The sequence below is a fragment of the Falco punctatus genome (genome assembly GCF_963210335.1).
Source record: "Falco punctatus genome assembly, chromosome: 2".
Lineage (NCBI taxonomy): Eukaryota > Metazoa > Chordata > Aves > Falconiformes > Falconidae > Falco > Falco punctatus.
In genome coordinates this window covers 37,748,681-37,772,808 of record NC_137581.1, presented here as the reverse complement: position 1 = coordinate 37,772,808, position 24,128 = coordinate 37,748,681, and the positions used below count along the sequence as shown (strand labels likewise).

The window sequence follows — 24,128 nt, the reverse complement described above, 5'->3', positions numbered from 1 at the left end:
ATAAATTGATGCAACACATATTCTCCTGTGTGTTCCCCATCCACCAAGAATAATTGTTTCAAATGAAGACATGGGCTTTGTCCAACTTGAATTCTCCTTCTTTCCTGAGTAGTTAATGTTCTACTAATTCTTTATCGTGTGTTAATATCAGTGTCATGATTTAACGTCAGCTGGTAACTAAGTGCTGCTCAGCCACTGGCTCATTCCACCCTCACCCAGAGGGATGGGGAGGAGAATCAGAAAGGAATGTAAAACTTGAGGGTTCAGATAAGAACAATTTAACAGGTAAAGCAAAAGCTGTGCATGCAGGCAAAGCAAAACAAGGAATTCATTCACTGCTTCCCATGGGCAGGCAGGTGTTTGGCCATCCCCAGGAAAGCCGGGCTCCATCATGCATAACGGTTACTTGGGAAGATAAATGCCATGATGCCAGATGTCCCCCCCTTCCTTCTTCTTCCCCCAGTTAATATACTCAGCATGACATCATATGGTATGGAATATCCCTTTGGCTAGTTCAAGTCACCTGTCCTGGCTGTGTCCCCTCCCAATTTCCCATGCCCCTCCAGCCCTCTCGCTGGCAGGGCCCCAGAAACTGAAAAGTCCTTGACTGAGTATAAACATGACCCAGCAACAACCACAAACATTGGTGTCCTGTCAACATTGTTCTCACATCAAATCCAAAAGACAGCACTGCCACAGCTACTAAGAATAAAATTAACTCTTTCCCAGCTGAAACCAGGACAATCAGGGTGTTACAGTAGGCTTTCATGACTGAGCTGTTGACTTCTTTTACTAAAATGACCAGCAAAATGTCTGGGAGATTGAGATGTGCCATAGTATTTGAGCAGATTTTCCAGATGTGAAATTGTGTTTACTGAGTATATGAATAGGGGGCAGTCAAAAACATGTGAACTTGAAAATTGAAGGTGGCAGTACTTTTTGTCCTACAGATCTGTAAGGCAAAGTGAGAAAGACACCTAGAGAAAGAGCAAAGCTATAAGCAATACTGTTGCCTTTATGCCGTCAGCCAGGAAATGAAGATTTCATACCTGTAGTATTTCACATCAGAACTCTACTGAAACATTGTGCTTAGTGATCATCAGTGTCTTGATGGTCCATATATATATATGTATATGTATGTGAGTGCTTCTTCATGAGAATGGGAGCAGGGAGAGGGAGAAAGAAGACTGCAGTACTTCTAGTAATGCAGTTTAGGCTAAAATGTAACAATTCTGTAATCCTGTCTCTTCATCATGAGGTATCAGAAGTTGTGATACCTCATTTATGGCAAACAACACCTTTCATGTAGTCAGGACTTTTCTGTGACACTGGGTTGCCTACTTTTTTAGAATAAAGATTTTCCACTAGTGCAGTGACATCCTCTAGTTGTATATACGCCCTTAACTTACCTTGGGTGGAAGTTTTGGTGTTCACCTGATGAAGAAGACAAAGAGGCAAGCCAATTGTTACATTGTAACTTTTTGATCTGGAGCCTTCAGGTTAATTTTCATCTCTAGGAGTATCCTGGAGTTTTGCACAGGGATTTGGGATGGTTACAGAGGACAATATTTTACTGTTTTTGTCTTATGAAATCAGTGTAGGTTGATGTGGTTTGTACAGCTCAAGAAACAATTCTGTGAAGAGTTACAGTAGTGGTTCTTATTCTTGTTTCAGGGGCATCAAATCTGTTTGCCTCAGCCCTAATGTGAGAGGATTTTGCATGACTTGATTTATATGCTTTACATATTCCAGACATCACTGTTCTTTGTGCTGAACCAAAGCAAGGAGTCACAGAACTAGTGCCAGAAATGTCAAATCCACATGGTGTGCTGCAGCTGTTGAGTTGATATGTTAACTTGTATCCAGATTGATGTAGTTCATGTATAATCTGGTAAGCCCTGTCTCCAAGAATGAAAAAAGAAAGGAAAAGCCAAGGAATCAAAGGCTGTGATGGACAAAGGAACTTTAGTCCATTGTATCTACACAGTCCAGTGTATCTTCTACAGCAAAGCCACTGTACTGTGCTACTGTTTACCTTGAAAAAGGATAGCTTTGTTGTTAATTCTTATAAGTTTTTTTTTTTTGTTATTTTAGCTAATGTTTCAGCTATAAACTAATTTTGCTGTTGTTGTGAAAGTGGGCCTCTCATATCCTGAATAAATGTAACTAATTCTTCCATCTGCTATCTGTTAATTTGGTACAGCTGCTATTTTTTTCTAAATGCTGGGATCCAAACACCACAGTAAATACAGTCTAAGCAGTATTTATAAAGAAATATAGCTTATTTTTATAGTGTTTGTGTACTTAACAAAATTTAGGTCGCTCAGCCAGTGATGAGATGTTTGATTAGGTCTACCACTTCGAATATAGTTAGCATCCCTTTCCAGATCAAATCCTCCAGGCTACATATGGGACAGTGTGCATGGTAACTTAACTTCAGAGATCTAGAAAATGTTGCACGCAAGCTTTTGCTCCAAATATGGGCAATAGGAAACACACTTTATATGCAAAGTAAAAAATACATTTTTAGTCCCATTTTGAATCTAATCTGTATATAATACACAGCTGTTTAGTCAAGTTGCATTGATACCAGCATTCGTAGTCCAAATTATCTCAGTGAAAGTCAATTAAACACTGTTGGAAGCCGTTCTCCAAAAACCTCCTAGTACTTTTTTTTTTTTTTTCTTTTTTTTTTTTCCTGGCATTGTGCTTACTGTTCTGTTTTCTGTTTGGGTCTGAGGGCTTCAATCTGGATATGGGGAAGAAAGGTAAAACCCAGATAATGTAATATTCTGTCCTTGATGTAGTAGCCTCTGCTGCTAGATAATTTCCCTTATTCCCCACCCACTTCCTCTCCGTGTTTTTAAGTAAGACCAGCCATGCTAGTCAATTGAGCTTCATTTGTTGGTTCCCAGAACATTCAGAAAATAAAGGTGTTAGCAGCATTCTTCAGAAAGTTACTGTTATCTCCTGTGTTGTTCTAGGAGTTATCTGTAAACTGTTGATCACCTTCCACCTAAACTGTTCAGTTAAGTGGAAACTGAGTGTAAGCACCACAGTTTTGAGAGTTAAAACAATAACTTGAAGTAAAATATAATCGAGAATCTATTGTGGCATTTGGTTTTCACATTTAGTTCAAATTCAGCAACATAAAGCAATTAAAAAGAGCATTTGTGTTTATAAGAATGATACTGACAAGGTGTCCTGCATGTGTCAGTTTTGTGTTAAATGTGAACAGCCTCAAAGATGGATAGCCCTTTGAGAATTCACTTAGCAAGTCTTGTTCCCTCATTAGTGGCTGATGCTATCAGGTTGTTCCGTGGATGTCCCATTCTCATCTGATAGGCTGTCCCCTGTTACTGAGAAACGCTTTGAATGAAGGTTGGAGCAGAGTATTGGCAGAACTAGGGAATTCTTTCAGTGATCGTGATCATGGTTACACATGTATGTGGTAGATATTTTTTTTGAGGAGTTTATTAATATAGAAATAAATGATCTAATGTGTGAATTAAGAGGGGGAGGGGAGGGAGATGAGGGAGGCAGGATGGCAGGGAAGGTAATACCTTTCATTCCTGCATGCATAGCAGCTCTGTTAGGAGGTGATGTCTTGGTAAGCTGTTGAGCCAGCGGTTAGACTAGCAATAACTAATCCATTGATTCCTGCAATATCAAGTGTGTACATTCAATAGACATCATTGTTTTACAGAAGAATGGTATAAGCAATCTTCACTAAGATCAAAATGGGAGCATAAATATATGTACTTTTTAGGGATCTGATCAGAAGGTGTGATGAGCCAGAAGGTTTGTATTGTGGATCTCTTTGTAACTTTGATTTTCAGGTCCATCGTGTATGCATAAAATCACTTCCTTATTTTCTACGCTCTCAGTGTAGTGATAGAGCCTATGAAATAAGAACTAAATAAACCTTCGCCATTCATCCTGCGACTGTTGCTTCATTTTAGCTCTTACGGCTATTACTCTTGCTATCAGTGAATCAGATTCTGATACCCAATTTGCAGTCAGTCCAAAATCAGCTCTGAAGGGGTGAATACTGCTTATCAAGAGTTGTCATTTTACCTCTTTCCTTAGTGTACTATATGTCGTGGCTTTCTACATATTTTGGGAGTGCCTAGAATACCAATAATAGTTTCAAACAGTGAAGAAGATCATTGTATAATGCTTGATAGCAGGTTTTTGGGCTTATAGCCTACTTAAACTCAATGATCTTAAGGGTCTTTTTCAACCAAGATGACTATGAAAGATTCTAGCATTTTTTTTTAAGTAGCAAAAATTGTTCCTACACTAACAATATCTGATCTTACTTGCAACGTGGCTCTGAGTGTGTGAGCCTTGTTGGGTAAAATAAATCCTTTGTTCTGTGAGGGAGGGGAAAATGTAAGAGGGAAGATGAATTCTGTCACCCAACAGACAAGGCTGCTGTAACTCCATGCCTGGCAGGTCCCACCAGTAGTGAGGCTGAGAGTGTATTCCTAGTAGGCACCTGCGCAATCACATGCATGCAACATGCATGTATGTGCGTGGCAGGCAACAAAACTCAACACAAACAACACAGTGGGTGTCATCCTGTTGTACTCTTTGGCTGATGAAGATCCATTGGGGGAAACATATGATGTGAATCCCTCCAATAGGTGGGCTCACAAGCTCACTACCTGGTTGCTGGCCCCCAGATCCCAGTCTTCCATGTGGCTGGCACCTGGGTACTGTGAGACCCTGAGCCTGCAGGCTCACTTCAGTTGCAGACAAAGGCCTCCTTGCTCATGGATTCATGTGTGTGTGCATACACAGATAGAGCTCTTTGGCAGCTGGTGGGGCTCCCCTGGCCCCTCTGATAGGCAACTCTCCTTGTGGCCTTGTCTCTAAGAAACACTGATGTGCACACACAGACAAAAATCTCCATTGGTCGGCTAGGTTTCCCCTCAGCTATGTGGAATTGAACTTCCCCAGTGGCCTCCCCTTAGAGACTCTCGGGCACAGAGAGGTGCGTTTCCCAATTGACAGCTACTCACCCCCAGACCCCTGAGCCTATGGTCTCTCTGGCAGCTATCCAGAACTTCATTATTCCTTCTTTAGCCAGCTTGTCTGTCATCTTGCCCTTACAGATACACATTCCCCGCTTCCAGGCCATTTTGCCTTTTCACTGGCTGGTCCAGCTTGATAGTTGCTAGTGATCATTTGCTTGCCACCCTCACTGATTGTAGTTGCTGGCACCATGGACACAACTGAGGTTCTACGCAAGTTGCTGGTACTTAAGTTCTCTTGCTCTGGTCTTTCCAGTTGCTGAGCTGTGGTTCCTCTGACTCGCGGTCTGATCCTGTTGCTGACACATGGGCCTGCATACACACATGTGCACATGAGGTAGAGGGTCTCACCCAGGAAAATAGTTGGAAATAGGATTTAATTTAAAGATAGGACAGACTGTGCTGGTTTGGTACAAGGCATAGCCAGACAAATGTGCCAACTAGCAAAACTGTTTAGACACAACCGGCCCTTTATTCTATCATGTGCCCATGCTTCTTCCTCTTCAAATCGCTGAGATCCATCCTTTTCCGTGCCTTTGGTTCTTCCCCTAAACATTGTAAAGTAAGTCTTGCACAAAATATTTTTCCTCTTCATTCCATAATATGTCTTATACCCGTAAGCAGTAACCCCTCAGTGTGAAAGGTGTCCTGGAGAGCTGATTGTGTTGGCTTATGGTGTGGCTGTCAGACCTGGACCATAGGTCAGAGGTTTTGCTGGGGTAGTCTTGGGATGAACCTAGACAGCACATCCCTTCCTCTGAATCAATAATTTGGGTTCCTCCTACCTGCTGTTGTGCTTCTGTATTTATCTGGGCTTGTGGAGATAAGCCTTTGATGAGCTAATGGTTCCTGTGATGAGACCAGTGAAAGTATTATTTCAGTTCCACCACCCACCATTCTCTTTCTGTGGTTTTCTGTTTGTGTGCAGATGGACTTCTTAGCACATAGCCTTAAGAGACAGTCCTATCCTTTAGTCTTTGTCCAGCTGCATACATCTCCTTTCCCCTTTTCCTTCATAAGGATTATGGGCATTGAAGAAAGCTTTTGATGCGTCCTACCTGTGTCACTTGCTTTCTTTTGAGTAGTTTAATGTGGCTCTGTTGAAAAAAATATTCATTAAAAATTAAATCTCTATAGAATTTGAATATTGATCTGATGATACCATTTGAAATAAGCAATCATATTTTCTTGTACTTCTACTAATAAAAAGGTGTAGCTCAGATCTTTTTGGCATTGTGTGCACAATGTTTTATATTTAAAGTCATGTGAGAACAACATCATTCAATAATAATAATCACTTGGCAGACAAGATGTGTGAGACAACTTTTCCCTGTGTGGATGCTGTCAGCATTGCTCCTGTGTATATACAGTAATTTGCTTTGTACCTTATATGTTGCTAGAGCTTGTCAGTAGGGTTTGGCTGCTGTACTTCTGAAGCTGTAGTTCAGGAAGCTTTGTGATGGAGCAAAGCAGTGGAAGGAACACTCCTGTAAGACAGTTTTAAACCCTATTACAGTGCAAAGGGGCCATAATAATAGTTTCTACCAAGGCTCCCTGAGAATCTTCAGGCTGATAAATGTAAAATGTTACGAAAAAGCAGTCTCATGATAACTCATTTTGAGGTGTTGACCATAGTTTATTCACTGTGTTTCACTTCTGATGTTAAGAGTTTTTTCAGTTGCCTTGCCATTTTTGTTTCATAGAGGATTCAGATTGGCAGAATAAACTATACTTAATAGATGCTCCAGTCTCTGGAAGTGGGAGGCATAAAGACATAAAAGCTAAAATATATGCAAACAGCCCATTGCTTTAAGTTCATGAGAAAAGGCTCCTGGGGGATCTAGTCTTAGGAATGAAAATTGTGTGAATTATATTTTTAATAGTGTCTCTGATGCCCTAGTTAATTTTTGTTTATCTTTTCCCTCCTCTTCCTCTTCTTTCCCACCAAAGATACCAAACCCATCCCCCCCAAAAAAAACCCCACCCACACCAAAAAACAACAAACCAAACCCAAAGCTAACCAGACCAAACCCACCTGCATTTTAACCAGAAGGACTTAGGACTGTCTTGGTCAGTTTTTGCTAAAAAAATTGTGGTGTCTCTGCATTATTTGTAGAATTATGCTTACCTCTGGATAGGAAAATCTTTCTGTCTTTGAAGTTTTTTTTCTTTTTAGTTACTTTCACTTCTTTCAATATCACATAATTTTTAAACTTAAGACAACTATGAAGCCTATATTGTGGTTATGTGAGCAGTTCAGGTTTTTTGGTTTTTGGGTTTTTTTTTACAATTTAGAATAGTTTTTAGTGAATATTTCAGAAGTGTTTTTATACTCTAATTATTTTACTATTGTTTCTTTTTAGATTATCTGTCTGAAATACAGTTTTCCTCATCTTCAGTAACACTGTGCTGTGATGGTAGAAATAGATTGTTGATTGAATTAATGAGGTGGTTAGAGATTCCTTGTAATGTTTTCATATAGTGTATTAAGAGTAATTCTAGCTTTCTCTTTTGAGTGCCCAGAAGTATTTAGTTGTACTCCTATTTTCTTCTTATTGCCTTTGAACTCTTAACTCTGGATAATTGACTCTGAGTTCCATCAGTGCATCAAAACAGATGTTAGGAGAATTTCAGAGACTTTACTGTGGAAATAATTTTGTATCAGGAATATATGAAACACTTAATTTTTTGGTTAATTTTAATGTTGGCCCTATAAAGACCTTCAGGGAAAAGTTTGTCCATTTAGGGGAATTCTTGTCCTAAAGCACTGTTCCTGTATGGGTCTATATGTATTTATTGGTAAAATTTAAAAAAGGCAGACATCTTTAGAAAAGGTAGAAGATCAGACCTGCTTTAAATTGTAGTGACACTTTGTAGCAAAGCTAACTAATTATTCTTCATTGGTTAGCCTGAATTAAAATGTTTTTGATGTAGCATGGAAGATTATTGAACTATATTTTTGCTGTTTCCTCCTCTCTGGACTTGCATTGCCAGCAGTATCAGTAAAAGGTTTTATTACAGCCAAGCAATGAAATTTCTGTTCTTTTTGTATTGTGCTTTCTGTGGACCGTGAAATTATTCACCTATATGGAATATTGAGAGGTGCTAACTTTTTTGAAACATTATCAATGTGTAATTCAAGAGAGAAGTGTCTGTAAAATACCCACACTGTACTGCTGTCCAGGTCTTGTTGTGAATTTCCTTTTTTTAATGTATGGAAATCTTATCTTTAGACTGCATTCTTTTAAAGTAATTTGTTTGACCAATATTTAAATGTGCTTGTAATCCTAGTATCTCACTTTGTCTTCCATATTCTACCTGATGAAATATATTCCAAGACTGTGCTTCCCTTGTTTGGGATGAGAGGTATAGGATATGGTAAATATGGGGAATATGAATTTTATGGTCTAATCTGTAATGTTGCAAAACATCTGCCATACAGTCTAGCATTCAAGAGGAGCTTAATAAGAAAGCATAAACTAAAAATGTGAACAACTTAAATAATCCCTTTTCAAGGTTCTCATCCCTGAATTGGTGCTGCCTGTTCCTGGTGGAGGAAGAATAGCTCTGGGACTGCATGGGGTATTTCATGGCAGAGACTAGCGTGGTTCTGTCTGGCCGAACCTGCTATTGCTGCTGCTGCATGGAGCAGGGGAAGGAAGGCAGGACATGGGGAATATGGACTATAAGGAAGGGTCTGAAATCTTGCAGGAGAGATGCAATAAGAAGTGTAGGGCACACCCCTCAAACATAATTTAGTCAATTCTTTGCTGACTGAACCATGGGCTGAAATTTTTTTTCTCAACCAATACGTCTTCCTTCTACTCCTGATTCAAGTCAGTGTACGAAGAATCTTCAAATACAGTGGTTTGTTTCTTAGGTTATGTACTTGATAGCTAACAGCAGGGCATGGAGAAGCTACTGACTAACTTGTTCTTTGGAGCAGGTGTGTTGCTTTTCATCAGTGCTCTGTGAAAGCCATTATTTGAGAAGAAAAACCTCTTATGATTTTTTTTTTAAGATTTCAGTCTAATTGAAGTTTGCAGTTTGGCTTCATTCCCCCTTGCTTACCATATACTTCTGATTTTTAAAGACATAAGGGAAATTGCTGTCTGGTCAAGATGTAAGATGGTTTTTGCCACTGATGACTCTATACTTTACTTCTAATGTTGCTACCCTCCCTTTTGCTTTTGTTACATTCTCTTTCTTCCTGGGTCTTGCCTATGTAATTATTCCTGTAGTGTGCTTTCCTCATTGCCTGCTGGTTTGATGTGACACTGAAGGGCCCCATCATAGATGCTGAGCTCTTTTATGTTAATGTTATTTTAATTTTCTGCTTTTGCATGTTCTACAACGTGTGAGTGGCTTACAGTCTATTTCTGAGTTCCAAAACCTGTTCCTTTTCAGTTTTGAACAGGAAGGATTAAAGTCTTACTGTTTTTCCTCTAAACCTCTCTTCATGTATGTCTCAGTCAATTCTTGCTCTGACTAAAGTGGAACACTTGTACCCAATTTTTGCTACTAATTTTCTTGACGCTCTCTGATCTTAATTCCACAGACAATATAATAACTTTACTTTTCATTTAGCTTGGTAACTTTGATGTATTTATTAAGTGATACCTCAAGATACTTATCTTCAAAACATACTGAAGCCTCGGATTATTTTTTTCATAGCATTTCAACAATGTAAGTCTATTGATATGGTTGAAGTCTTGTCTGAAATCTCCTAGGCTTCAAATGCTGCCATAACTTCCGTCTGTGTTGATAAGCATAATATTGCTGTTCACATCTGTTCAAAAGGCTGCTACAAAGATAATTAATATTTAGCACATCTCATTGAGTGTCAGCTGCTTTTGTGCTCTGTTGGTCCTTGCCCATATACATTAAAATACATAAGCTGTAACAGTGAACATGTTTAAAATTTCACTTAGTAAGTTGTTATTGAAAAGTTGATAAATATGTAACCATTTAAAAAAAACCCCCACAATCCAAACCACTTTTTCAAAGACATTTTTTTTGGCCCTTGAAAGGGTAAGGTCAGAGTGATTATCATGTTAGTGATAAATCCTAAGGATTATTAATGAGTATCCTACTTAGCTTTATTAAAGAAGCTGATGGTTTTTATGCTTCTCTTAAATGACTTTCTAAAGAATTGGAACACAGAAAGGCACTAAGTTTTGGATCATATTTTCATAATATGTTTTTTCATAATATGATTAAAATATTTCATATTTTACACGTAATGGTTGGGAAGAACACTTCATAAATTGGTTTTGTAGATATCTTTTCCTCCAAACTTTCTCTAAAATTCTCATGTTCTGCATGACTTCTTCATAATGTAATGGGATTTGGGTCTGTGAACTGAAGTGCTAGGACAACTGACTGTTACATGTATCTTTAGGAGAACCCTTCCAAATTAGACAGTTAAATAACAGGCAAGTTACCACAGAAAAATGAGGATGTTTTGCTTCTAAGAACACCCATTTTAATTAGGGTTACATAGAATGGAAACAATATGTGATATGTTATACCTTTTCTGTTTTCAGTTGGATAGATTTGCCAGTATAAGAATTCCAGGAAGTAAAAAGGAAAGGCCTCCTCTGTTGCATATGAAGCAGTCACATTCTACGGAGTCGTCATCCACACCTATGGATACGGAAGATTTTGCTCCAAAACCCCTGTCGGAAAGAGAAATCATAGCATTGTTTGAAAAAATGATGGTAAGAGTCTTATGCTGATTTCTTTTGCTTAAAGAATGCCAACATGGGTAACTGACAGGTGGAGCCTTCTTTTGTGCATGTGTTCTGATCTTTACCTGAATTATTGTTGTTGTTGTGAATTTTTTAGGGTGTTTCTCAGGGGATGAAGTCTTTGAGTTATTTTGACAAGGTTTTGCTCTGAATATACTTAAAATGGAAACTAAAGGTTTCTGGTTATTAGAAGTGAGTTTATGCAACCGATTTTCAGGAGGAACAAGAAACAGGGAATCCTGCTTGTTTTCAAGATGACATGAAATGTTTACAGAGGGATTTTATGCCTTTGAATTTCACGACAGGGTTTTGTTCTGAACTTATATTCCATGTCACTCTGGCACAAAAAAACCTTAAGATTCTTGCCTCCAAAGCAGTATTTGTCTGCACATGCAGTCTCAAATTTGCTTTCTTCCTTAGCTGTCATTAACTGTGCTACAAAAGAGCAGTCACTTGCTGGAAAGATCATGTGGCATAGTTACCACCTCAGTAGGTTGAGGTTTTTTTGTCATCATGATGATGATGACATTTTGGGCAATTGAAAACTAAACATGGAAAAGCCATGAGGGAAGAGAGTGACTGCAATCTGAAGAGCACAAGAAGGTATTAAAAGAGGAGTAATGTCCAGATTACTATTTCTTTCTCTACCTCACAGCAAGTAACAAGGAACTTTTGAAACACAAAGGGACAACCAGATGCTGGGATGTGGAGGAAATTAAATGTGCTACGAGAGAAGTACCATTATGGAATTTTTATTTCTTAGCACTCAATAATGTTATATTAGTTTTGAAGGTTCTTTTGCACCACTATTGAGAGCTATGACTGAAAGGTAGGATTCAGTATTTTCATGGTTAAGCTGATGAAGGAGGGGAGTAACTTAATATATCAACTTTAGTATTTGTACTTGTTCTCACATAGTCCATTTTTCTTGGTGTGCTTTGGTGTCTAGGGTATTTTACTTCTGTTAAAAAATTCACTGTGAATGGCAGTTGCTCAAATGTTTGCAAATGGGACAGTTGTTTTTTTTTTTTTTTTAAGTTGAAGGTATGCCTCCCTGTGCATGCTCCCTGCTACATAACTGTAGGTTGTATTTCTTTACCATCCCACAGAGATTCTGGTGTAGGGTAGTGTGTGATGTTGAGACTATGTTTTAAAAAATGTAAACTTTCAGTAAATCCTCAAAAACCTATTATTGTGTGTCTAGGTAAACAGAAATTCTTATACCCTTGGATCCTGAAATAATGAATTCCAATTTTGTAACTACTTTGCAAAAATATGATGTAATGATGACATCTTGGATAATGTGAATGTTTTCCTATTTTCATTGAATAATGAAGCATTTCAACTGTCTTTGGTAAACTTTATCAATGTTATTTTAGCTATAACATGTAATCCAGAAAGAATACCTCAAATTATCTACACTTGAATGGTCTAGAATAAAGCTAGTTTTGTCACAGTAGATTACATAGTTATTATATATTATATCCTCTAGTTTGCTGTTCTGATCAAATTAAGTGATTTGGGTGGTAGGCCAGTGAATAATTTGAATGTTGTAGCCAGGCTTTTAGAACTAATTTTGCACAAAATAAAAATAGTCAAGTGAGCAGTTTCCGAACTCTGAAGCTTCACTGAATGTGTTACATGATACTTTGGGTTTTCCTGGATGCATACTGCTTCTTTCTCTCTCTTCTATGTAGTGGTATCCTAAGTGGTTTTGATGGCAAAAATTATGAAATTGCTCATAAAACCAGATAGTTAAACCTAATAATAATAATAGTAACTCTTATTTAGCTCCTTTTGTTTCTGTCAGTGCTACAAGGAAAATATCCATATGAAATGACTAATGCACATTTTCCAAAGAGGTATTGCTCACCTGTAGAATAACTTTAAATGATTTAAGAAAAAAAATATAAAATAATGGACTGGAAGTATTTTATAAACTAAGCCATGTCCAATGTGCCCCTTTTACCATTGAATATTTTTAATACGTAGAAATCAATTGCTTCAATGATTTTTCATTTGTTAAAAACAATGTAGAAATTACTTCTTACTGCATGCACAAAGTCAGTATTTCCTGTAAATAAATCAGCCATTTCATCTAGGTTTATGGAATATAGTTTGTACTGATAGGTTTCTTACTTCTCTGCCTTCTCCTCCCCCTTTCTTTTCTTTTTTCTAATGTGATTAGAAGTTAGGTATTTCTTGCAGGAAAAACAAGCCCTTTGTTTTCTCTTTGTTATTTAAGTTCAGAAGTTTTTTTTTTCAGAAAACTTAATTGCAAGACTGCAAAGTACAAAACTGCTTTAAACAGAAGAATGAACTTTGTAGTAGTTACAGGCTAATGTGAAAAGCTTTATTTTTATTTGCTTTTCTTCCCCTTTAGGTAGGATATACATGCATTTCAATGTTGTTACAAAAAAGCCCCAAACTGTGGCATATTGCAGGGAAGGTACTGAAGATATGGTAATTCTCAGAAAACACTGAGAAAGATCTAGCCATATATTTTTGTGAGACTTAAAATGGAATACTTTGGTTTCAGTGTTCTTGCATTTCTATTTATGTAGGTTTTAAAAATACAATTTAAGTATTAAATAAAATACAGCTACTCTTATTTAATATACAAGTAAAGAGTATTTTCATTTGAAGCCAGTGTTGCTATACAATTCTGTCCCTGGGGAAAGGAATCCTGAGGCACAGCATTCCAAAGACTTTTATTGGATCTTGAAGGAAAAACCCAGATTTATTTGGTAATGTCAAGCTGGGCTTGGGTTTAGTAAATCATAGTATGGGTTGTTCTATGCATATCTCAACAGAGGTGTTGCCTGGTAATAAAAACAGTCATAAATATATTGTTGGGCATTTAATAGAATTAATGAATTAAACCAAAATGTTACCTAAAATGAGAAATACCTGTAACAAGATAAGATAACAAATGAAAGGCTAGAGGGAATACTAACATTGTAGCAATCTGACTTGATTTCAATTATACCCCCCCCATCCCCCATTTTAAAGCTAAGGAAACGTCTTAGATAAGGCGTAAAGATTTCTGAGCAGTTGATGAGAATTTTAAGTTGTAGTATTTTTCTGGCTCTGAAAGAATTTGTTATTGAAAAAATATTTATAAAAGTTCTTATTTTAAATGCCTTTTAGCAGTCCCCAGATCTTTACTGATAATATATCTATGTCAGAATTAATTGTTGAATTGTAAAAGTCTTGGCTAGTTGTGTAATTAAAGACTGAATGCTTGACTAGTAAATTAAAATATTCAGATTTGTTGTGTAACTGTTTTAAATTTTCAAGTGTCCACCTGACCTTTTAACTGCATGTTTAACAGCCTTCATGTACCCTTCCTTTGAGCAAGTGATTACTTTAGGTTTTTGATTTTGAAATACTGAAGACACAACTTTTTGTGCTTGATGATATGTTCTTTCTCATTAAAAAAAAAAAAAAAAAAGGTGCAGTGATATTTGTAAGCTTTGCCAGAGACAGGTAACAAATATTTTTCACTTTTTTCTAAATGGTGTGTACATACAAAAAAAAAATCCAATTTTTTATGTTTCTTGGAAGAAAATGATCTCTTTGCAGATAATACAAGATCCCAACTGTTTTTAAAGTACCTGTACCTGTATTTAAGCCTGTTTTTTTTTAATTGTTATTATTTTTATTTTAGTATGGATATTCGAGTCTGTGCACCATTTTTGGATCACACCAGGTTTCCCATCATTAAGTAAATCATAGTAGTTTCTTGTTTCACTTTCATCCAAGCAAAACTAGAAAATGCAGCATGCCCTTTCAAGATAGTGTCCCTGACACTTGATTTAGCATGCGGCAAGTTGCAAAATATTCAGGAATACGTGTGTCTTTATGGACTGCTGGAATTTTAGTTTAGGCATAAAGCAAATAGTTTCTCTATGAATTTTTTGATGATTTTGCAGTATTTTGAAGAACAGAACAATGAGAAAAGATGAAGCATGTGTAGCCTTCTTTCTTCCAGCCTGTTTAGACAAAGTTGTTTTGCATTTGTTTTCAGATGTATGAAGTAACACCAGTATACAAGTTGCCAAAGAGGCAAAAGATTGTGTTGTTACTGCTTGAATAAAAGAATTTTTTACAAGCACCCTGTACTTACTTGATACTAAAAATATAAAATAAGATATTGTATATATAGTATCAAATATAAAAATATGCTATAAATACACTATATAGTATCAAATAAATAATAAAAATACTCATTTAATAATAAGTAAGAATTGTAATAATTTAAATGCATACTGGACTGAAGTGAGGAACTCTTTCTAGTCCTTAAGGAGAGGAAACAGTAACATGATGGGTGGGGTGGGGTGGCGTGGGTGGTTGGGAATCTAGAATCTACACAAAATTGCCCTAATTGTATTTTGGAAGAAGTTCAACTTAAGGGGTCAGTTGTCTTCTTGCAGCTCAGATTTATGCAAAACTAAATGTTTCTAGGAACTGTCCTGGATTTTGTGCTATTCATTAGGAAAACTAGTGAAACACAAGGGAAGTAAAGTTTCAGTGTAGTATAAAATGTTGGTCTTTAGCTTTTTTTAGAATTCTAAGGTTATGAGTTTGTTTGCTCTTTGTCATTAATTTTTGATTAGGTAAAATAGCTTTGATATCAAGATGGTTACCCACTGATTTTGTAGCATTGTTCCTGCCAAAGCTGCTGGGGATTCACCTCGTGAGTCTTAGCTGAAAATAACAAAACTGTGGTAATCCTGGCTGAGCTTGGGTGACCATAGTAATACTGTATGCACTTGTATGTGTGAGTGCTTGAATTGTTTCTTAAAGCAATTTTTATTTATATAAACCTCTAGTGTAATAGGAAATGTCAGTTCTCACAGATGTGGAACTGATTGCAGTGATCAGAGCATTTCTAGGCAAGAACAGTCCCTGTGTCAGAAATGTCAATGAATAGCTGCTGTGTGGCTTTGAATGTAGTTCTGCATCTGTTCTTTTTGACCTCTGCATTTACATTGGAATGAATGAATTGTGATGAGGTTTTGATAGCAGTTAAAGATGAAATCATCGAGAATTTGGCCCTTAACCTATAGCAAAGGTGAATATTATTTTGGAACCAATCTCAGTGCAAAGCAGATTCTGCTGCCTAGGATTAAGTATTTGGGAATTGAGGAACAGAATTATGGCTCAAATACATATATCGCTAAAAAGATCTTTCTAATAGACCAGTTTGAGTATGTTTATAAATTATTTAGGTAGTGTTAAATAACTCTTTTATGTACTTTAGTTAGTGTGTGTGAAACTGTCCGTGATTTCTAGGAAGACATTATGCTAGCAATGGTTGTGATAGACTGGTTTATCCTGGCATACTTAACTGTTTTTGTCTGAGTTGCTAGGGAAGATGGATAAGGATTTTATGGTTTTGAGTGTCATCTAACTTATGAAAAGGTTGTATAAGAGCTTTCAGTTGCTCAGATTCATGTTGTAAGAAATTTTTGTGTCTTAATTTTTTAAAAATAAGTTTCATAGTTAAACAACTGTCGTTGGATGGCATTTAAAATTACTTTTTTTCTTCCCCCTCCCTATTCTAGGAAGATATGAATTTAAATGAAGACAAGAAAATGCCACTGAGAGAGAAGGATTTTAATACCAAAAAAGAAATGGTGATGCAATATATTAGCACTGCTTCAAAGTCTGTAAGTAAATTTCTCTGAAGTACACAAAAAATGACCTAATGTTTGATTTATTTCCTATTGGAGGGAAAGTTTTGACTAACTTGTTTCTCATAAACGCAAACATTTTTAAAGGACATTATCATGTCATTATTTTAGAAGCTGCAATGAAAGATACTCACTTGTACTTGAGGTGTATCTTCTGTACACAGAACAGAACAGCATTTCTTTTTGCTAAAGATATGTGGCTATTAGTGGAGATGGAAAGATTCTCTAGAAAACTTCTTGAAAAGGTTTGATGTGAACCTTTTTTCTTCTCTAGCTCTGTTTAAAAAGAATTCCTTAACTTAGCCTTTTTTATACTTCGGCACAGAATTAATGTTATGATCCTATGTAGTAGTTGATAAATGAAAGTGTTGCACATGAACCCAATTAGTGTTCATTTTTTAGTTCTAGTGATAATTACTGATTGCTTTAGAGAAGTGCAAGGGGTTGTATACTGGGCAATTTAAGGATTAAGTTGACGTAAGAAAAACTGCTTTGTTTTTGCAAAGTGGGGACTGGCTGCAGTGCTAAATGCTGCAGTGCTAATACTGGTCTCAGATCTTTTGTTTGTTTTAGGATTCATGTATTTGATTCTCTGATTCTCACTGCTCCATGCACGTAGAGGTACCAGTAAAAATTGTCCATATGTAAGTATAACTAAATACTGAGAAAAGAAGACATTAAATATAGTAATTTAAATGAGGTACACTTATTAGTGTGGTACTCTAGCAGTTTTAGGAAGGTAGATGTCTAGTGCAGGACCTAACTATCTAGAGATTGTTTTAAGATGAGCTTATCAAAACTAAGTCCTTTTATAGCATGAAAGTTCCTTTACACCAGAAGATTAAGAGGTATAGTCTGTTTTTATTTTTTTAGAGATACTTAATGGGAAATCAGGAAGCTTCAGGCTGGTAAATCTCACAACATTCTTGTAGTTTCTCAACGCAAACCAGTGTGTCATTCCCACACACTGTTGTCTTGCTTGTTTTCATAAAGCCCTCAACAGCATATTTTCCTTTCCATTCCCCTTCTCTGGTGCCAGCCCATGTATCCTCCTTTCTGCTGTAGGAGATCACTGAAGAGTAATTTGTGCAGGGAAACTCTTGTCTTTACTGAACTCTGTTTCTACTTTGTGTCCTTACTGGAAATGACATTCACCTGTTGTATAACTGGGAGGAGCAGTTTCTGTGATGCAGATTCAGCTGTTTGATACAGTAGTGCTGCAGACAAATTCAGCTTGGTGCTGGAGCTACTGGGATGGGAAACTCATTCTGTCACCCTTGCAAAATCTTTGTTCCTGGCATGCTCTTTCATGCTTCAAGTGTGTTGGACTGTTCCAGTGCCTTCTCAGTCTAGGGAGAATAGTGTACTTGGTTAATGTTTTGGTGTACCTTTGATTTCATAGAAGAGTGTCATACTTATTCAGAAGAGCTAAAGTGCCATATAGCTCCTAACTATTAAGTGCAACTAATCCTATCTCAGATGGCTCTTCCTATGAGTGCTACTGCAGTAGCATCTTTTGATAGTTCATACTTCTTCAGCTTTAGGGAGACGGGTACTAAACTATATTGTGTTGAGACAAATATTCTCATTCACAATTGCTATGAAGAGCACTGAGCAGGTTTCATTTAAAGCAATTATCATTAGCAAACCTATTATAATTAAGAACAGAGGCTGCACCTCTAATAAATTGCTGAAAATGAAGCAGCCTCCAGTGATCAAAGTGGACTCCACTACAGTCAAAGCTTCATCATTGACCTCAGTATCAGGGTTTCTGTTTCTTAGAAATGCACAACCCCTTTCCAATATTCACAAAGCACAACTCTGTTACTGATACATCTAGAAATTATGCTGGGTTTGGTGGGGCTGTGCTCAGGTGCTTATTTATATACAGAATACTGTGACCCGCTTCTGTGTATGCATGCGATATTTAGAATGAATGCATCTTTTAAGGACTCAAAGTAACTTCAAAGTAACCAGAGTTCTACTGATGTGCATCGTCCAATATTCATTTCACTCCACTTTGCTTAGAGACTTATTAAACAGTTGGCTGAAAGTATGCTTCTGTATATAAGTTTGTCTGTAAGTATGCTTTTAGCATCACTCTTTATAACAAGTTCAGGGGCTCCCTGTAGAAGAATTGCTCAGAATAAACAGTCTTGGGGCTTGGGATACTAGTAGTACTTGCTGGAAATTTTGAAAGGTAGCCAAACATATGCTTGGAAGTATTATGCTAGTACTTTCTTGTTTTCTTGTAATGTATAGTGCTTAAATGAAACCTTTATTTCTTCCCTTAAAAACATTATCTTAGAGGTGTCTATCGCATATATAAACCATCATGGCTAGGAAATCCTAAATGAAATTTTTGCCTGTTGTGCTGTCATGTCTTATTTATCAGAAAACAGCGGGAGAAGGGAACAACAGTTGTAGTTAAAGGCTATTATGTGAGTGTGAATTCACATCTATCAAAAGCAGTGTGGTTCTGTTTTTAGAGATTATGTCCAATGTATTTTCTGTGTTTTTTTGTTTGTTTGTATTCTGTTTGTATGCATTATTATTATTTGAGGTTAAAAGCTATCATATTTTTAAGTGCTATATAAACACGAAGTTGTTCCAGCTCAGAAAAGTTTTAAAAATCAGTTTCCATGTTATGGAGTTAATACTCAAGTGGAAGTAAAAGCAGTAGTTCTATAATGTTACTCTGCCATAAGTTTTGCTGTTCTGTATGTTGAACACACACAAACTGGGGTTTTAAAGTGAGTTTTCTTCACAAGATTTCATTTACATTGTGCAGCTTACTCCCTTGTAATGTTTTAACTGAATTAATTAATGCTGACTTCATACTGCATCTGCTCACAGACCAGTTGTTCTTCAGCTGAGCAATTAAATTTCTAGAGGCAATGATGCCTCAAGATATTTCCTGTTTCTCAGTTAACTCGAGCATTTTGAACTTAAGCAGCTTTTCCCATGCTGAAACATAGCTAATATAATCAGTTTCACAATTGCTACCAAATGCAGCCCTCATTTTATTTAAGCACTGGCAGATGTATCATATTCTTACTATGTTGCAAAACCTTGGTGTTAACTATAAGTGGTACTTGGTACTGTGGGTGTGTTGTACAGACATTCACAGTTTATTGGCATCTTTTGCATATGGTAATGTTCAGGTGGGCAACTGTTGTTAATGTCTGGATGTTGATGTGTCTCTACATTGCTTGTGACACTATCTTCAGAAAGGCCAGATGAGACTCTCTGAAATGTCATTCTAGTGAATTATAGTCTCGCTGGGCTTTTGTCCCATGTGACCTTTCCACTGTGTACATTGTTATTGATTATATGAAATTACTTTCCAAATATCTTCTAACCATCTTAACTATATGACTGTTGCTGCATGGAAAGAAAGCAAGTTTACTGACTACTTATAAGTATTTTAGTTATATCCAACTTGGTCAATTTTACAGCAGGAACTACTGTGTGAAGTCACTGGAAATGACAGATTCTCCACCCAGGATATTAATCCATATGCTTAGGCATACAAGTAGTGCTTATCAACTAGTCTATGCACTGCAGGAGCTGCCAGAAGAATTTCTGGGACTTTTTGAAATTTCCAGCTGGAGAGCTCCTGTAACGTTCAGTTAAATACTCTGTCATGAAGGCTGCTGGGAGTTTGTTTGGTCATCTTGTCTCTAGTCCGTCTGTTATCTCATCTGTGCAGAGACCAGCTGAGAAGATCCAAGATAACGTAGGGAACTGTATATGCTGCATATGCATGTAGGCACCGCCCTGATCCCCTATTACACCACAGTTGTAACAATTTCCTCCTCCTATTGCAGCTGTAACTCAATTTCCCCTGATTGTGCCTCAGGAGTATGCCTTCTCTACTCTTAAAATGTTTGTGGATTGTTGCAACAGGATGGATATGCTCTGTATATAAGCTCTTGAATAACCAGAGAGAAACCTTTGTTGCCAATTGTGTGCTTAGCCAGTGAATTTGTAGTGTTTTGGGCCACTCATGGTGAAGTGGCTTTTACATTTAATATTTCATCAAGTCTGATGTCTAGTTCTTAATGTTATGAATGCTTTTTTGTTTTCTTTAGGATCTTCTACATTTAGCTGGGAGATTCTCTCCAGTTATTTTTTCATTCCTCTTTAGACATAGCTGTGTCAAAGCTGCAGGGGAGCTGAGCTTTCTTGCCTTACGGAAGTGCAAGCAATTATATCATCTTGGTGAGGAGCGTAAATTGTTTATGGAATAAGTTTGCCAACTAGATGTTTTTTGAGGAGGTAGTGTTCTGTTCCTGACATTACCAATGCATGCTGTTAACTCTTGGACCCAGAGAATATCTAAAGACATTAAAGTTAGTTCCCTTGCTGTGGGGCCTTTCTTACTTGAGTATTATGTGCCTATGAACTAAACACAGAACATGAAAGAAAGCTGAAAACACCGAGTTTCTTTTTGTCTGTGGGAACATTGGTTGTTACAGGAGTGGTGTTTTTTTGTTTTTTTTTTTTTTTTTTTTTGGTGTCTGGGTTTCCTAGGTCTCTAATTATAAGACTCCCCTCAACCCTCATCCCTTCCTGGCCATCTTAAATACTTTTTTGTGGAACAGAGTTATTGGAAGTGACTCTAAGTAAATAGGTATCTCCACCGATTCAGAGGCATGTTTGGAATGACATTCCATGTACCATGTGTACCAAAATACAGCATGATACGCTATATTTTCAGGGTGGTTCCTGGCAGTAGTCTGTTTTTTGGCATCTGGAACATCTGTTTCTCAAGTCTGAGGAAATATAGTTGGAACAGAGAGGTAGTACAGCTCCTGCAATGTTAAGTTGTCACAGAGTCATAGAATAGAATGATTGAGGCTGGAAGAGACCTCTGGAGATCATTTTGTCCAACCCCTTATTTAGTCCATTTCGTAATATCTGACAAAGGAGACTGTACAGTCAGCCTGGGCAACTTGTTCCAGTGCTTGAGGAGCCTCATGGTAAAAAGAAACCACCAAGAGGGGAGGGGAGAAGTTTGTGTTTGTCTTGTTTAACCTATTTCCTCTATTTCAATTTGTGCCTCTTGTCCTTTCACTGATAGGGTTTCCCTAAGCCTTTTCTTCTTGGGGCTAAACAATCCCAGTTCTACCAGCCTCTCCTTGTACAACAGATGCTCCTTTAATTGTGTCCACAGCCCTTTCTGGACTCGTTCCAATATGCCCATGTCTCTCTCATGCTGAGGAGATCAGAACTGGACACAGTACTCCAGATATGTCTCACCACCACTGAGCTGAGGAGAAGGATCATTTCCCTTGACCTTGACTTCATTATGGTCAACTTATCACCCATCAGGACCCCCAATTTTTCCTACAAATGTGCTTTCCAGCTGGTTGGCCCCAATGTGTTGGTGCATGGGATTGTTTTTCCCCAGGTTCAGGTTTTACTGTTTCCTGTCCCGAAAATTCGTCTGCCCATTTCTCCTGCCTGTTGAGGTCCCTCTGAATGGCAGCACAGCAGTCTAGTCTGTCAGCCACTCTTGACAGTTTTTAACTTCACCTCTCTGCTAGAAACTATTTCATTATCTTATACTTCAGGAGCAAAAAAGTTTATTTTTCAACACTTAATCTACCAAAGTGAAAAAAATCTCTGTAAAGCTCTGTACAATAACAATGAGACTATCTCATCATTTACTGTGGATAATTTCAAGTTGTTATTGCACTGCAAGTCTAATTCCCTTCAACTTCTGAATTAAGCCACTAGATAATCAAGTATTATTTAGCAAGTCTCTTTAGTTCTATATGACATAATAGCTGTGCTTCTGCTCTCAAAAAAAGGAGCCTTTCCAATTAAGTAAGTCAAATGTAGGTTGTATATGCCATTGTAGACCTCTTTTTTTTTTTTTTTTTTTTTTTTTTTTTTGAATTCAGGTATGTTCTGTAGAAAATGTATCAGTCCTTCATGTCATAAATGGGCATTAGATGGAGTACATTTTTTATCACCTCCAAAATTTTGTCTTTGCTACTACTTAAAAAAAAAGGGGGGGGGAGGAGAGGGTATGAGGATACACTTCAGAATAGAGTTAATGCCTCTTAGATTTGCTATTTTAGTTGTAAATTGTAGAGCTTCATTAGTTCAGCATAACCACTGCTTTGTTTGAAACAATTGAAACTATATATCCTTCAGAAGAATCATTAATATCTTGAGTTTATTTTAAGCAAGATTTGGTAACACAGATACAATGATGAGTCAAAGCTGGTGTCTTTCAACCTGTGTTGCTAGGAACATAAAATATTTTTTGCAAAACTACTTTTGCAGTGCTGCATTAGCTTGCTATTGCATTTTTCCTTTCCATCTACCTGTTCTCTATGTCTCATTTGCCTCCCCACCTGCCAAAAAGAGCAAAACCCAAAAAACAAGGCAATATCCAAATGCGAAGGTTGAGTGTTATTATGTTATTTCATCAAGTCACATTTGTATTGCACTGCATTCTTACAGATGGCAAATACAACACATGAGGACCTGGGATTTGTCTTTAGAACTTCAGTGGTTCTAAATAAGTCTTTATTCTTTTTTTTTTTTTTAATTTTTATTTTTTATGTTCTTTTGCTTTAGCTTTTACAGCTAAAGCTAGTCTGTTTTTATAATCCCAGCCTCATATACTCCTTGTCTGAAGGATGCAAGGGAAAAGCGTTTTGTAACATTATCTGCAATAACTCAAGCTACTACAATAATATCCTGAGTACTCTACTGGTGAACTTGTTCTTCCCTCTGTGTTCTCATATGACTGCAGTCACCCTTCTGGACACATGCCCTGTGATCATTTCAGAGCATCTCAGAAGTGTTATTTTTTAGTTTTTTTTCTTCTGTTGAGTATTGAAAATTAAGCTGTTTGCAATGCATAAACAAAATCCATTCATTACAAAAATTGTATTTCACAGAGCGTGCGTGATACACTTGTACGTTTGATGCCTGCTGCTTTTGATCACCGATTATGAATTTGTTCCTAAATTGATAAATTAAGTCAGAATTTAGCATATATAGTAGATGGACAACAAACAGTTACAGGTTTGGGTACCTGTTCTTCCCCCCCGTTTTTTCAAGGAACAGAAACGAAGACAAAATAAAAAAATGAATGTATTTTCTGTATTTCAGGGAAGTCTCAAGAAGAGTCGGAAGATTTCACCACAGGAGTTTATTCAGGAATTGAAATCTGGGTCAATAGATGAAAGACTAGTCACTTGCTTAGAATCTCTCCGTGTGTCCTTGACTAGTAATCCTGTCAGGTAACATCATTAACATGTATTGCAAAGATTAATCATATTCTTATTTGTTAATGGATTAAAATTAATGGATCTGTAGATGTATGCCACAAGGTTTTGCAGTTAATGAATATGCATGCATTAGTGAATGATTATACCTTTTTTAAAATTGATAATGTATCTTCTGTAGATCTATTTCTCAGTAGAGTATCTGTACAAGGTAATACTAAAAGAATGTAAAATAAGTGCAGTGAAGAGCAGTTTGCCTTGTTTTCTAGTGCTAAATAGTCAAAAAGGTACTTTTATTTTCGAGATTCTCTCCTTAATCTTTTAACTTTGTCAGAGTAATCAATAATGGGAGATAGGCACCTTGGGGTAAGTTTGTTAGCCAGAAAA

General features: G+C 37.0%; 1 protein-coding gene across 1 annotated transcript in view; it reads left to right on the top strand.

Annotated features, from left to right (window-relative positions):
* The window catches only part of DIAPH3 (diaphanous related formin 3), a 254,448-nt gene that overhangs the window by 15,039 nt on the left and 215,281 nt on the right, over nt 1–24,128 (top strand). The window contains exons 3-5 of the mRNA XM_080376190.1: nt 10,586–10,759; nt 16,360–16,464; nt 23,626–23,756. Of these exons, the coding sequence (XP_080232316.1) occupies nt 10,586–10,759; nt 16,360–16,464; nt 23,626–23,756 (410 nt within the window). The remainder of the gene's footprint in view (nt 1–10,585; nt 10,760–16,359; nt 16,465–23,625; nt 23,757–24,128) is intronic.